We start from the raw sequence: 13,225 nt of genomic DNA, 5'->3' as shown, positions 1-13,225 counted from the left end.
ATGGATAAAGTGAGATGCCAAAACTATTCAAGAGGCAAAAAGCTATAAGTCCCGCTCATATGATTGGAGCTATGTTTCATTGATAGTTTGGAATTTATAGTATATTCTCTTCTTTTTATCCTATTTGATTTTCAGTTGCTTGGGGACAAGCAACAATTTAAGTTTGGTGTTGTGATAAGCGGATAATTTATATGCTTTTTGGCATTATTTTTAGCATGTTTTTAGTAGGATCTAGTTACTTTTAGGGATGTTTTTATTAGTTTTTATGTTAAATTCACATTTCTGGACTTCACTATGAGTTTGTGTGTTTTTCTGTGATTTCAGGTATTTTCTGGCTAAAATTGAGGGACTTGAGCAAAAAATTAGATTCAGAGGTTGAAGAAGGACTGCTGATGTTGTTGGATTCTGACCTCCCTGCACTCAAAGTGGATTTTCTGGAGCTACAGAACTCAAACTGGCGCGCTTTCAATTGCGTTGGAAAGTAGACATCCAGGGCTTTCCAGCAATATATAATAGTCCATACTTTGGCCGAGTTTAGATGACGCAAAAGGGCGTTGAACGCTAGTTCTACGCTGCAGTCTGGAGTTAAACGCCAGAAACACGTCACAAACCAGAGTTGAACGCCAGAAACACGTTACAAACTGGCGTTCAACTCCAAGAATGACCTCTCCACGTGTAAACTTCAAGCTCAGCCCAAGCACACACCAAGTGGGCCCCGGAAGTGGATTTATGCATCAATTACTTACTTCTGTAAACCCTAGTAACTAGTTTAGTATAAATAGAACTTTTTACTAGTCTTTTAGACATCTTATGATTTTTAGTTCAACTTTGGATCATATTGATCACGTTTGGGGGCTGGCCATTCGGCCATGCCTGGACCTTCATCACTTATGTATTTTCAACGGTAGAGTTTCTGCACTCCATAGATTAAGGTGTGGAGCTCTGCTGTTCCTCATGAGTTAATGCAAAGTACTACTGTTTTTCTATTCAACTCAACTTATTCCGCTTCTAAGATATCCATTCGCACCCAAGAACATGATGAATGTGATGATTATGTGACGTTCATCATCATTCTCACTTATGAACGCGTGCCTAACAAACACTTCCGTTCTACATGCAAACAAGCTAGAATGAGTATCTCTTAGATATCTAATACAGGGGACCAAGTCTGAGTTATTAGTGTCTTCGTGGTATAAGTTAGAACCCATGGATGGCCATTCCTGAGATCCGAAATGTCTAAACCTTGTCTGTGGTATTCCGAGTAGGATCTGGGAAGGGATTGCTGTGACGAACTTCAAACTCGCGAGTGCTAGGCGTAGTGACAGACGCAAAAGGAGGGTGAACCCTATTCCAGTATGATCGAGAACCTCCAGATGATTAGCCGTGCCGTGACAGAGCATTTAGACCTTTTTCACAGAGAGGATGGGATGTAGCCATTGACAACGGTGATGCCCTTACAGAAAGCTTGCCATGGAAAGGAGTAAGACTGATTGGATGAAGACAGCGGGAAAGCAGAGATTCAGAGGAACGAAAGCATCTCTATACGCTTATCTGAAATTCTCACCAATGATATACATAAGTATTTTTATCTTTATTTTCTGTTTATTTATTATTATTATTCGAAAATACTATAACCATTTGATATCCGCCTGACTGAGATTTACAAGATGACCATAGCTTGCTTCATACCAACAATCTCCGTGGGATCGACCCTTACTCACGTAAGGTTTTATTACTTGGACGACCCAGTGCACTTGCTGGTTAGTTGTGCGAAGTTGTAAAGTTATGTTTGGACCATGGTATTGTGCACCAGTTATTGGCGCCATTGCCAGGGAGAGAACGACAACAAATTTTACAACCTCAGAGTAACAATTTTGCATACCAATTACGTTATCCACTATTTCTTGGTAAATCCGCTAGACCCTGCAGCGATTTATGTATGGTCCAAGTTTTTCAAAAATAGCGACATCCTCTAACTGTTTCTGTATGGCACATTTTTAACGTAATATGTGTTATTCTGTAGCAAATTACGTGTAATCTACAAACCGTTATACTCTGTAATGATTTATATAGAATTAAAACAGAACAAAGATGTAACATATTTTAAAAAAGTTATATTTGCATAAATTTAAAGTTCAATTGATTTATTTATGTAATTTGTCCAAAAATATATGTTAAATAATTGTTTCTTTTACTTATTCATTATTTAAAAGGGGTACATTAGGAAGAATAAACAAAAACTAAATGAGAGAGGTGTGACAATATCAATTAAAATCCATTCTTGTTCTGTATATTTATTTGTTTTGGAGTATTCAAAGAGATGTTATATTTATATTAGATGGATTTTAATATAATTATGTTATAATAATTACCATGATTATATAATTATTATTAAAATTGAAGTCATATTTTTTTTATTTTAGTGATATTTTTTAAATAACACTTTTTAAAAAACGTCATTTAACAATAGAAAATATTATTTTAATTTTAGCAATACTTTTTGACACATCATAATTATTATAATCATTCTAGCTAATATAATTTTATTAGAATGAGCCTCTGTATTATTCTTTTAGAAAAAAGTATATATAAAATCAATACGTGCTTTTATCTAGAAGAGAAGATGCACTAATACGTGAAAAAAATATGATTTACATTTTTTAAAAAAAACAAAATAAAAGCTAAAAGAATTTTTAATTTACAATTCAATTACTAACTGCAATACTGCATTGAAGGCACATAAACTACTTACAAGCAGTGAATACATGTTCATGTGAGTGCCCACCGTATCTTAATTGCTCCGACTAAAGAGAATACAAATTAAATGATCCCTGGAGAGGAAGAGTTTCTAGAAGAAAAGCAACATATAGTTTGACATACTACAAAGTATCTGCTATATACTATGCAACTAAGACAAGAGTTGGTGTGAACAGGATCGAAATTGGATCATCTACCACTAAGATTGTTAACTTGGGAAAACATTGTCCCAGAATAATCTTCAGTAGCCGGTACTTGGGTTGATCCATTATTGTTATTTACTTCTTGATGATGAAGTTCACTAGCGGCATTATTATCATCAACCGAGGCGGGGTTGGAAATGGAATTATGATTAGGTAGAGTAGGAGGGGTAGGAACAGAAGCAGAGGAGTTGCTGAGGTCTTCAACCTTTCCTTGCGTGAAAGCATCTTGAAGCTGCAATGCATACTCCAAATTCCACAACACATCCCCCATTGTAGGCCTATCAACACCATGATCAGCCAAGCACTTCTCAGCAGCCTCTGCAAATTTCTTCATGGATTCAGCGTTCAAAGAACCAATAAGATGAGGATCCACAATTTTCTCAAGCATCCCCTTTCTCTTCCACTGCATTGCCCAATCAGCCAAGTTTACTTGTTCTCTAGGCAACTGAGGACTAATGGCGGCCCTCGCGCATAATGCCTCAAGCAACACCACCCCAAATGAATACACATCGGATTTTTCAGTCAATTGTTGCCTCCTGAAATACTCAGGATCAAGATATCCAAAGCTACCCTTGACGGCAGTGCTAACATGGCCTTGGCCCATAGGTGCATCTTTGGAGAGGCCGAAATCGGAAACCTTGGCCGTGAAATTCTCATCAAGGAGAATGTTGGTGGTCTTAACATCACGGTGGATGATACCTTGTGTTGTGCCTGTGTGGAGGTAGTGAAGGCCGCGGGCCGCTCCGATGCAGATCTCTAATCTCTGCTTCCAGGAAAGAGGATGCAAATTCTTGCCATAAAGATGGTCCCTGAAATGTCCATTAGGCATGTATTCATAAACAAGAATCATCTCATTGTTTTCATCACAGTATCCAATCAACGAAACCAAATGTCTGTGTCTTAGCTTAGACAGCATTTGAATTTCAGTTTGGAATTCGTTGATGCCTTGTTCTGATTGTGGATTCCCTCTCTTAACAGCAACTTTAGTCCCTTCATCAATCATACCTAAATACACATTACCAAATCCTCCAACACCTATAATATTATTGGAGTCAAAGCTCTTGGTAGCATCTTGCAACTCTGCAAACGAGAAAAACCTGCCTAGTCCCATGGTTGAGGAGTAGAAATTGCTCTTGTTAGACCCCAATGAGTTCTTGCTACTTAAGAAGCTTGCGTCACCAGCATGTAAAGGGAGCAACCATGAAGAGAAACTATTCCTTTTTTGCCAATCCGGCGGCCTCTTTTGCCACTTCATCACCATCGCACCAAGACCTACAAAGGCTCCAAACATCATTGCAAAACCAACCGCTGCCACCGCACCGCGGTTTGAACCACCAGCTTTTCTTCCATCAACACCAAATTCACCATCCAAACTGTCCACAGAATTGCTTATCTTCAAGACCTCAATTCCATTCATAATTGCATTGCCATTCCCACCCTCAGCATTTGCAGGACCAACCTGAACCATTAGCCCCTCAGACATCAAAGAAGAATTAACCACAATGTCTTTGTAATAAGGTGTTGCCAAAGCTCCAGTAATAGCTGACAAATCCAAATTGGGAACTGCCATTTTTCCATTGACATATACATTAAAATAGAGTTCATTTAGCCCTTTGCTCACGATATCACAGAAATGCAGTCTTACAAGGTAATCAAAAGCGGTGTCCACATCAAATTTCCACGAGACATTGAAATTAGGCTCGTTAACACCAGCATCACCCATCTCCATGGCAGAAGCATAAACTGTTTGCGGTGCAATGAGCGGAGAAATGGTTGGTGTATTGGAAGGGAACTTAATGGCAGTGGTAGCCACAGAAACACTCTTTGCCGAATTCTTGTTTGTGAGGTAAGGTGCATCAGAATCAGATACCCATGTTCTTCCCAGTGTGTCATTTGATGAAGTTATTAAAGGACCACCATTGTTGATGCGATGAGCCGTTTGGAAAGCGTAGTTGCTCAAGCCCGAAAAGTCTCCAACGGGAAAAAGCGATGTGGCGGTGTCAAATATGAGGTTATCAGGAGCTGAAACAAGCTCAATGGCATTGATAAATGCTGCTGAATCCTTGGTTGGAATGAAGAATATGGACAAGTGAGGCTCTGTGGCATTGATGAGGAACTCCTTGACAATGGTGGTGTCATTGTTGACGTTGAAGCTATGAAGCAAAACATACTTATCTGTGTTCACAGAGAAGGTAGCCTTGTGAAGTTCAAAGATAGTGTTCTCGATTGGGTAGAAATGAAGGCGAAGCCAATGAAAACCAGGTTGGTTCAGAGGGAATGAATATGTAGCCTGATGAATGAAGATCCTTGCGTTTGAGTAGATTGGGGAGGGTAGTTTGGGAATTGGTTCGTTGGATGAGACTTTGGTGTCATCAGTGGCTTGCAAGAAGGAGCTTGATTCAGATTCTGATTTGAATCTTCTTCCATCAGGGAGCGTTGCTACGTTTTCAGCACCGCAATCTATCAGGAAATTATCTTTTGGAGTGAAGTTGTTTAAAGCAGATGTTGCGCATGAGTTAGAGATGAACACCACAATGATAATAAGGAGGGTAGGCATTGAAGATCAAATTCAAGACAAGAGAATGCTACATTATTATGTCTAAACCTTTTGTTAGTCTGTATTTTGGTTTAGAATTAGAATAAGCGGAAGCCTGAATAGGAAAAGTGGTGCGTTTTGTGACACAATAATTAGACAAAGCACGTGAGTAGTAATTTTTGTGCTTTGAGAAATTCTTTCTTTGGCTTTATTTAGCATCTACCAATCGAGAAAGTAGGGATCCAAAATGGTTGGGAGGATTTGATTGGAATAGGTCAAACATCTCATGACCTTGCGTTTGATTTGGAATTCAGATTGTTGCCGCGAATAAATGGTGATTTTGGTCCTTTAGAGCTTGGATGCTTTCAAGTAGTGGATGCTATATGTAACTCTGATCTTCAAGTCAAGGCTGAAACTTGGTTGAAGGGACAGAAAATATTTACACACTCCAATGTTAGCATGTTATCACTTATGAACAATGTAAAAAATTACTTTTAATCCATAAAACTTAATTATCTAAATATAAGCGAGCATGATGCATAAAACAACTAACAAGATTAATATTTCAATTAGTATTTCTTTTTTATTTTTAAATATTGTTTTGGTAAATGTAGCTTTTCTGCTTAGGCGGCAACTTCAGTTCCTCGAACATGATTCCATGGACGAAGATGAACAGAAACAGCGATGACTTTCCCTCTAAGAGACTGAGGAATCCGTACGCTGCCATGTTGACAGCGGATTATCACAGGAAGCTCCTCCTGCATAATTAAGGAGCTTGACTCCAGCATCCGAGAAGGTCCACAACATACCGTAAATCTTCCTGTTCTTTACTCCACCAATCACACTCCTTCTCTTTCAGCTCCTGGCTCCTGATTTCATCAAATCTTTTTTTCAATTTATAATTAATGCTTTCTTTGCTTTTTTAAATTTCCTTGACTTGTCTTCTTTTTTTTTTATCATGTTTCCCTTTGCTGAAATTAAAGTTTTGCATTTTGTTTGTTTGTGGAAGCTAGTTGTAATTATAAATGCTATTTTATTCCCTGCTAATGTAGTGCTTTACTGAATTCATTTGGTTCTAATTTTGTAATTGTACTCAGTTAGAGAGAATTTACGGGTTGCAAAGAACGAATCCTCAAAAACTGAGGATGATCTGAATTCCCTTCAGTAAGCACAGTATTTTGGTGATACCACTCAAGCCATTTTAAAATACGATATTTGCCACATTACTAGGTTCAATACCATGTACAAGCCTTAGCAAATTGATTCTTCAGTTGTTTAGTAATTCTGATTTGTCACATTTATGCTATAGCTAGCAAGTGCAAAGTGATTTTCCTTCGTAGTCTAACATGATCATATTATTAGTGATGGAATTTTTTTGGAATAAAATTAAAAAAAAAACTTTATTTTCACAAAAAAATTATTCTCTGATTATATCCTGGAATCCAATCCCGGAATCCAACCTTTTTTGTGGAGGGCAAGTTTGCCATACTCCGGCGAACTTTATAAGATTCATAAAGTTAGTCGTTCTTCCAACGAACTTTAAATTCCTAAACTTCACAACGTCTCTTTGCTTCTAATTTGAAAAAGATATATATATACTAGAATCAAAACTCTTAATTTTGAAAAATTCTAATTTGGTTTAATTTGTGTGAGAAGAAAAGTTGGAGAGTTAAATGCTGAACAGACAACAAGCATGACTTCTGCAACGTGGTCGGCAGAAATGGTGACCATTATCATCGTCTTCAGAAGTACACAGGATTACACAAAAGTACATAGGAATAAGCCGTATTTAAAAATGACTTAAACTGTTTATACTTTCACATTAGCTTTTTTAAGAATAAGTACTCTTGAAAACTTATAGAAAAAAATAAAATAAAATTCATATGTTCAGTTTATTATTTGTTCAATTGTGTATGACACATGTATATAGGCAACAATGGCATAGTAGAATAGTGGTCCCTAACACAAAGAAGAACTTAGGAATCTGAAGTTCGTTGGGAGAATGATGAACTTTATGAATTTTATAAAGTTTGCGGAGTATAGCGAACTTGCTCCCACAAAAAAAGTTCGATTTCGGAGTATAAGTCCAGAATAATTTTTTAAGAATACGTACTCTTAAAAACTCATAAAAAATAAAATGAAATCATATGTTCAAGTTATTGTTTGTTCAATTGTGTATGGCACATGCATACTGTTCATACCTGACCCAAAACATAAGTTAGGCCCAAAAGTAGATAAAAGCCCAAAAGACAACTATCACATAACCGACCTCTTGAGAGATCGGACAAAATATTACAAGGTGATAACTCCCCTCTGAATGAGTTATAACTGACTCCTAATATCTCTCACCCACTTCTAGAAGAGAGATCTTAACAACCTCTTGATAAAGGGGCAGTTATCCACCATCAAGAGTGGAGCTACTCCAATAGTGGTTATTGGCTCATCACCTATAAATACACTGACACTCTCAGGTATACTTAAGATCCAATACACTATAATCCTGCTAAGACCCTTGTTGACTTAGGCATCGGAGTGTTTTTGTAGGTACCACCCCCCATCTCTTTTCAACAACTCAGACGACGGCCGTACCACCCTGGCTGACACTTCAAATGCGACTCGCTGCAAGACCTTCCCGACAACCTTAACAAAGTCGGCCATGAAATGGTTTGACAGCCTGCCACCTAGGTCGGTTACTGGTCTCGAAGACCTTGCACGAAAATTCCTCACACGGTTTTCAATTCAAAAGGACAAGGTCAAGCATGCACCCAGTCTACTTGGAGTCAAACAGGAAGTTGACGAATCTCTCAAAGACTACATGAAGAGATTCAATAGGGCATGCTTGGAAATCCAAGACTTACCCACTGAGGCAATAATAATGGGACTAGTCAATGGTCTCCAAGAAGGCCCTTTTTCCCAGTCTATCTCAAAAAGACACCCGGCTTCTTTGAATGATGCCAGGCTGCGGAAACCAAATTGGCGATTAAGGCATCCTCATCAGACACGAGAAAGGAAAAGGAGCCCAAGAAGAAAGAAGAATTTGGCTCGGAGAAACCTAGGAGGTATCACAACTACACCCCGCTACGAGTTTCTCTCGTGGATATCTACAGGAAAATATGTCATACCGAGAACCCCCTCCCCCCCGGGCGTCCAATAAAAAATAAAAAGGGTGGAAGCCGTAATGATTATTACGAGTACCACAAGCTGTATGGGCACTCTACAAATGACTGTTACGACCTAAAAAATATGATAGAAAAACTGGCCAGGGAAGGTCGGTTAGAGAGATATCTCATGGAAAGGTCGGACGGCCATGGAAAGAGAAAGAGAGATGACGAAGAAATCGGTCGAAGAGGTCAGCCCCCACAAACTCCAAAGTGACATGTCCACATGATAGCAGGAGGCTTCGCCGGTGGAGGAATTGCATCTGGGCATGATGACCCCATTGTGATTACTATTATACTTGCCGACGCAAATTTACATAGGACCTTGGTAGACCAAGGAAGCTCAACTGACATACTGTTCAAGTCTGCATTCGACAAGTTAGGGTTGGAAGAAAGGAATTGAAATCCTATCCGGATACTCTTTTGGGCTAGGGGATACACCAATTAGGCCATTAGGGTTCATTTCCTTATATACTACTTTTGGAAAGGGATTGAAATCCAAAACCCTAAGCATTGACTACATTATTGCGGATGTAGCTTCAGCCTACAATGCCCTAATTGGCAGGACAACTCTAAATCGACTAGGAGCTGTTGTTTCCACTCCTCACTTCTGCATAAAATTCCCAACAAAGGACGGAATTGTTACCATTAAGGGAGATCAAAATCTGGCGATAAAATATTACAATGAAAGCTTGAATCTACGAGGTAAGGGTAAAGAAGTCAATTCGATTGAGCTCGAAAGAGTCCGAGGAAGAGATGAGCTACGACCACAGCCTAAAAGGAAGATAGAAGAAGTGAAAATCGGAGAGGAAGCCGGAAAAAATACCAATATAGGAGTAAATATAAAAATAGATCTGAAGAAAGAACTCGTAAAACTCTTACAGGAGAACTCCGACCTCTTTGCTTGGAAGGCCGTCAACATGCCCGAAATAGACCCCAGACTCATGACGCACAAACTGGCAGTATATCCCGATTCCCGACCTGTCCAACAAAGAAGGTGCAGACTCAGACCAGAGCGAACTCAAATGGTCAAAGAGCAAGTCAAGCACTACTAGAAGCCGAATTCGTCAAGGAAATGTGGTGTTGGTTAAAAAGCAAAATGGAAAATGGAGGATGTGTGTTGATTATACCGACCTCAACAAAGCTTGCCTAAAAGATCTGTATTCCCATCCCAATATCGATGCTTTGGTGGATTCCTCTTCAGGATATCAATACTATCCTTCATGGATGCGTACTCGGGATATAATCAAATTCCGATGTACAAGTCGGACCAGGAGAAGACATCATTCATCACTCCCAGAGCGAATTACTATTACGTGATCATGCCATTTGGATTAAAAAATTCAAGCGCCACATATCAAAGGTTGATGAACAAGATGTTCGCACCCCACCTTGGAAACTTACCGGAGATATATGTGAACGACATGTTGGTAAAAACCAAGGATAAGGCCAATCTCCTATCTGATCTTTCACAAGTCTCCAGTACCATAAGAAAGCATGGGATGAGGTTGAATCCCACAAAAAGCACTTTTGCGGTAGAAGAAGGAAAATTTTTGGGATTCATGCTCACACAGCGGGGAATTAAGGATAACCTTGACAAGTGCAGAGCGATTTTGTATATGAGAAGCCCGACTTGTTTGAAAGAAGTCCAATAGCTGAATGGACGACTTGCAGCCATGTCTAGATTTTTTTGGCAGGATCAGCCTTGAGATCCTTGCCACTTTTCTCATTACTCAAAAAAGGGTGCCAATTTGAATGGACTTCTGAATGCGAAGAATCCTTTCAAGAATTCAAGAAATCTTTAAGTCAACCACCCATCCTTACCCGGCCAAAAACGGGAGACGAGCTCGTATTGTACCTAGCTGTTGCGGATAAGGCAGTAGCCTCAGCACTAGTATGAGAAGATGAAGTCGGACATAATCCTATTTATTTCACTAGTAAAGTCTTACAAGGGCCAAAATTAAGGTATCAAAAAATAGAGAAATTTGCACGCTTTAATTCTGGCATCTAGGAGGCTTTGACCTTACTTCCAGACGCACACCATAAGAGTCCGGATGAGCCTTCCTATCAAGAAGATTCTCCAGAAAACAGACATAGCAGGTCGGATGGTACAATGGACCATAGAACTGTCCGAGTTCGACTTAAGGTACGAAACTCAGATAGCAATCAAGGCTCAATGCTTCACCGACTTCATAGCAGAATACACAGACAACAAGAATGAAACCTCTACGACTTAGAATCTTTATGTAGATGGATCTTCAAACAAGGTCGGGAGTGGTGCGGGTGTAACACCCTAAATTTTAGCATGTCATGATCGTACCAAAAGTAAGGCGTTACTAACCTATTTTCCTTTATTATCTATTTAATATTGAGCCTTTACGTCATTATCGCGTTTCAGTTTTTAAGAAAGTTCCACAAAATTTTGTTTCTATTAATTAAAACTACATATCAAAGATCTTCAAATAATAATAATCACATAAATACTATTAATAATAACTGCTATACAAATAAATTCAATATAAAACTCAAATACAATACCTATCCCTCTAGATAAAATAGAAACTAAAGCAACAAGGGCGAGAAAATTCTATAAAAGCGACAAGAATCATAAGTAAATCTACCAATCGTCCGCAGCTTCATACTGAGTCTTCGAACTTGTGTCACTGAAAGAGTGGAAGATTTTGGGGTGAGAATAAATCACACATTCTTAGTAGGGAATGAGAATGCCGTAAAAGTAATGAATATAATGCAAACAGTTAACTTACTCAATAAAAATATTTTGTTAAACCTTTAAAAATACTTTTTACTTTTACTTTATATAATGAATTACTTTCTTTAAATTTCTGAACTTAAAGCAAATCTCAATCACAACCTCAGTTCCCAATCACAGAGAAACAATAGCATGAGAAACAGATCAACACACAAACAAATTGCAATAAGACAAACAGCACAATCACAGAGAAACAAGATAAGCAAACACAATCAAATACAATGCACAAATAAGGATGATGCATGTCTAGTCCTATACAGGCCATGAGCTCATGTGTCAGTTTGTTGCCCGATTCTCGTCACTGGTCCTGAGATAAGCATTTCGTACTGCTGTCCTTATCTCAGCCATCGTCCCCTCCATGAGCGTTATGTATCACCGTCCTTATGGGGGAACCTTCTTTTCGGTCTCCAATGAGTGTTACGCATCGCCGTCCTCACTGAGCCATAACCTTCCTTTCGGTCTCCAGTGAGCGTTACATATCGCCGTCTTCACTGAGTCGTCTATATAGTATCAAGTGAGCGTTACGCATCGCCGTCCTCACTAGACACTTGGCACTAAGGCCCAACAATACTCAATATCTTTTAATATTTATTCTCTGCTCTCCTGTGGCAAAAATTCCTTTGACTATCTCTCTTTCCTTTACTTTTTGTTCTTCTTCCTTTCTTTCTTATCAAACCGAACTCGTACCGTAATTTAAATGAAATCTCTTCTCAAAAGATTGGATTTAAAACATTATACTTTTTTAATAAATTGGATTCAAAATAGAATAAATCTTTTCTTAACTAAATTTATCTCAAATAATTTAATTTTCCAAAACCAAATCTTTTAAAATAGCATTTCAAAAAAAGTCTCAAATTTTATAAAAATTTTGGTAGCATCTTGCCTAAAACTCGGACTTAGCCACCCTTACGGGTTCCCTCTTTCATAACAAATCACCAACCCTTTTGTCAGCAGTTATCATAACAACAGATTCTCAATAAACAACTCATCATAATTCAGTTTAACGAGTATCATTCTATCACCAACTAAAATTAGAATTTCTGTCAATCATTCTTTTAAAAGTAAACCCGTCCAACTTCAAAAATTCTAACTACTATTCAAAAATCAGCCTCACATAATTCCAATTATTTTAGAGTTACTTATTCATTAACAAAGTTACAATTTTATCTTAATAAAAATCAAATTTTAAGAAAACAATTCAATAACCAAACTTCAATCATTTACAATCCTCAAAATTAATTCTAATTAATCATAAATCAACATTAACAACAATCATAACCTCATCAAACAACCAGTTCATTAACCACCAGTCACATATTTATTCCGCATCCAAAATTCATCACAGATCAAGCATTCATATATTCGCAATAATTCAGTAAACTTCTTAGGCATTCAATGTTTAAAATATTTATTTTAATAAAATATCCCCTACCTCAACTCATCGAAAATTGAAAGCTATGTAACGCGTCAAAGATCCCTTTTTCTCGACCCGCAACAGCGGCAACCATCAAACACCACATGCAGTCACAGTAACTTCGACCTTAAGACATTAACGTCATGAAAATATCAACAAACTATAACAAAAAGCTAATGGCTAGCGTTTCAAGGCAAGAACAGCTTACTGTACCGAACAAGAACCAAGAATGAAGCAGCCGTAACTCTAGTGGTGAACTCTAGCGGCGTAAATGCTGCTCCCGGCGACCATGCACGGCGGCAACGGCAGAAGAACCACCTCGTGATGCCTTCTCTCTCTTCACACACGTTCTCTCTCTCTCTCTCTCTCTCTCTCTCTCTCTCTCTC

General features: G+C 38.3%; 1 protein-coding gene across 1 annotated transcript; it reads right to left on the bottom strand.

Annotated features, from left to right (window-relative positions):
* LOC107608507 (probable receptor-like protein kinase At4g39110) lies at nucleotides 2,758–6,402 on the bottom strand. The gene has a single exon (XM_016310279.2). It carries the CDS (start codon nucleotides 5,515–5,517, stop codon nucleotides 2,947–2,949), a length of 2,571 nt encoding a protein of 856 aa, XP_016165765.1. The 5' UTR covers nucleotides 5,518–6,402; the 3' UTR covers nucleotides 2,758–2,946.

Source organism: Arachis ipaensis, chromosome B07 (genome assembly GCF_000816755.2).
Source record: "Arachis ipaensis cultivar K30076 chromosome B07, Araip1.1, whole genome shotgun sequence".
Lineage (NCBI taxonomy): Eukaryota > Viridiplantae > Streptophyta > Magnoliopsida > Fabales > Fabaceae > Arachis > Arachis ipaensis.
Note: the sequence above shows the minus strand (reverse complement) of the source record. Positions and strands in the feature narration are given on the sequence as shown.

Coding starts and splice junctions, on each gene's coding strand:
- LOC107608507 (XM_016310279.2), bottom strand. CDS start 5,517: ATGCCTACCCTCCTTATTATCATTGTGGTGTTCATCTCTAACTCATGC.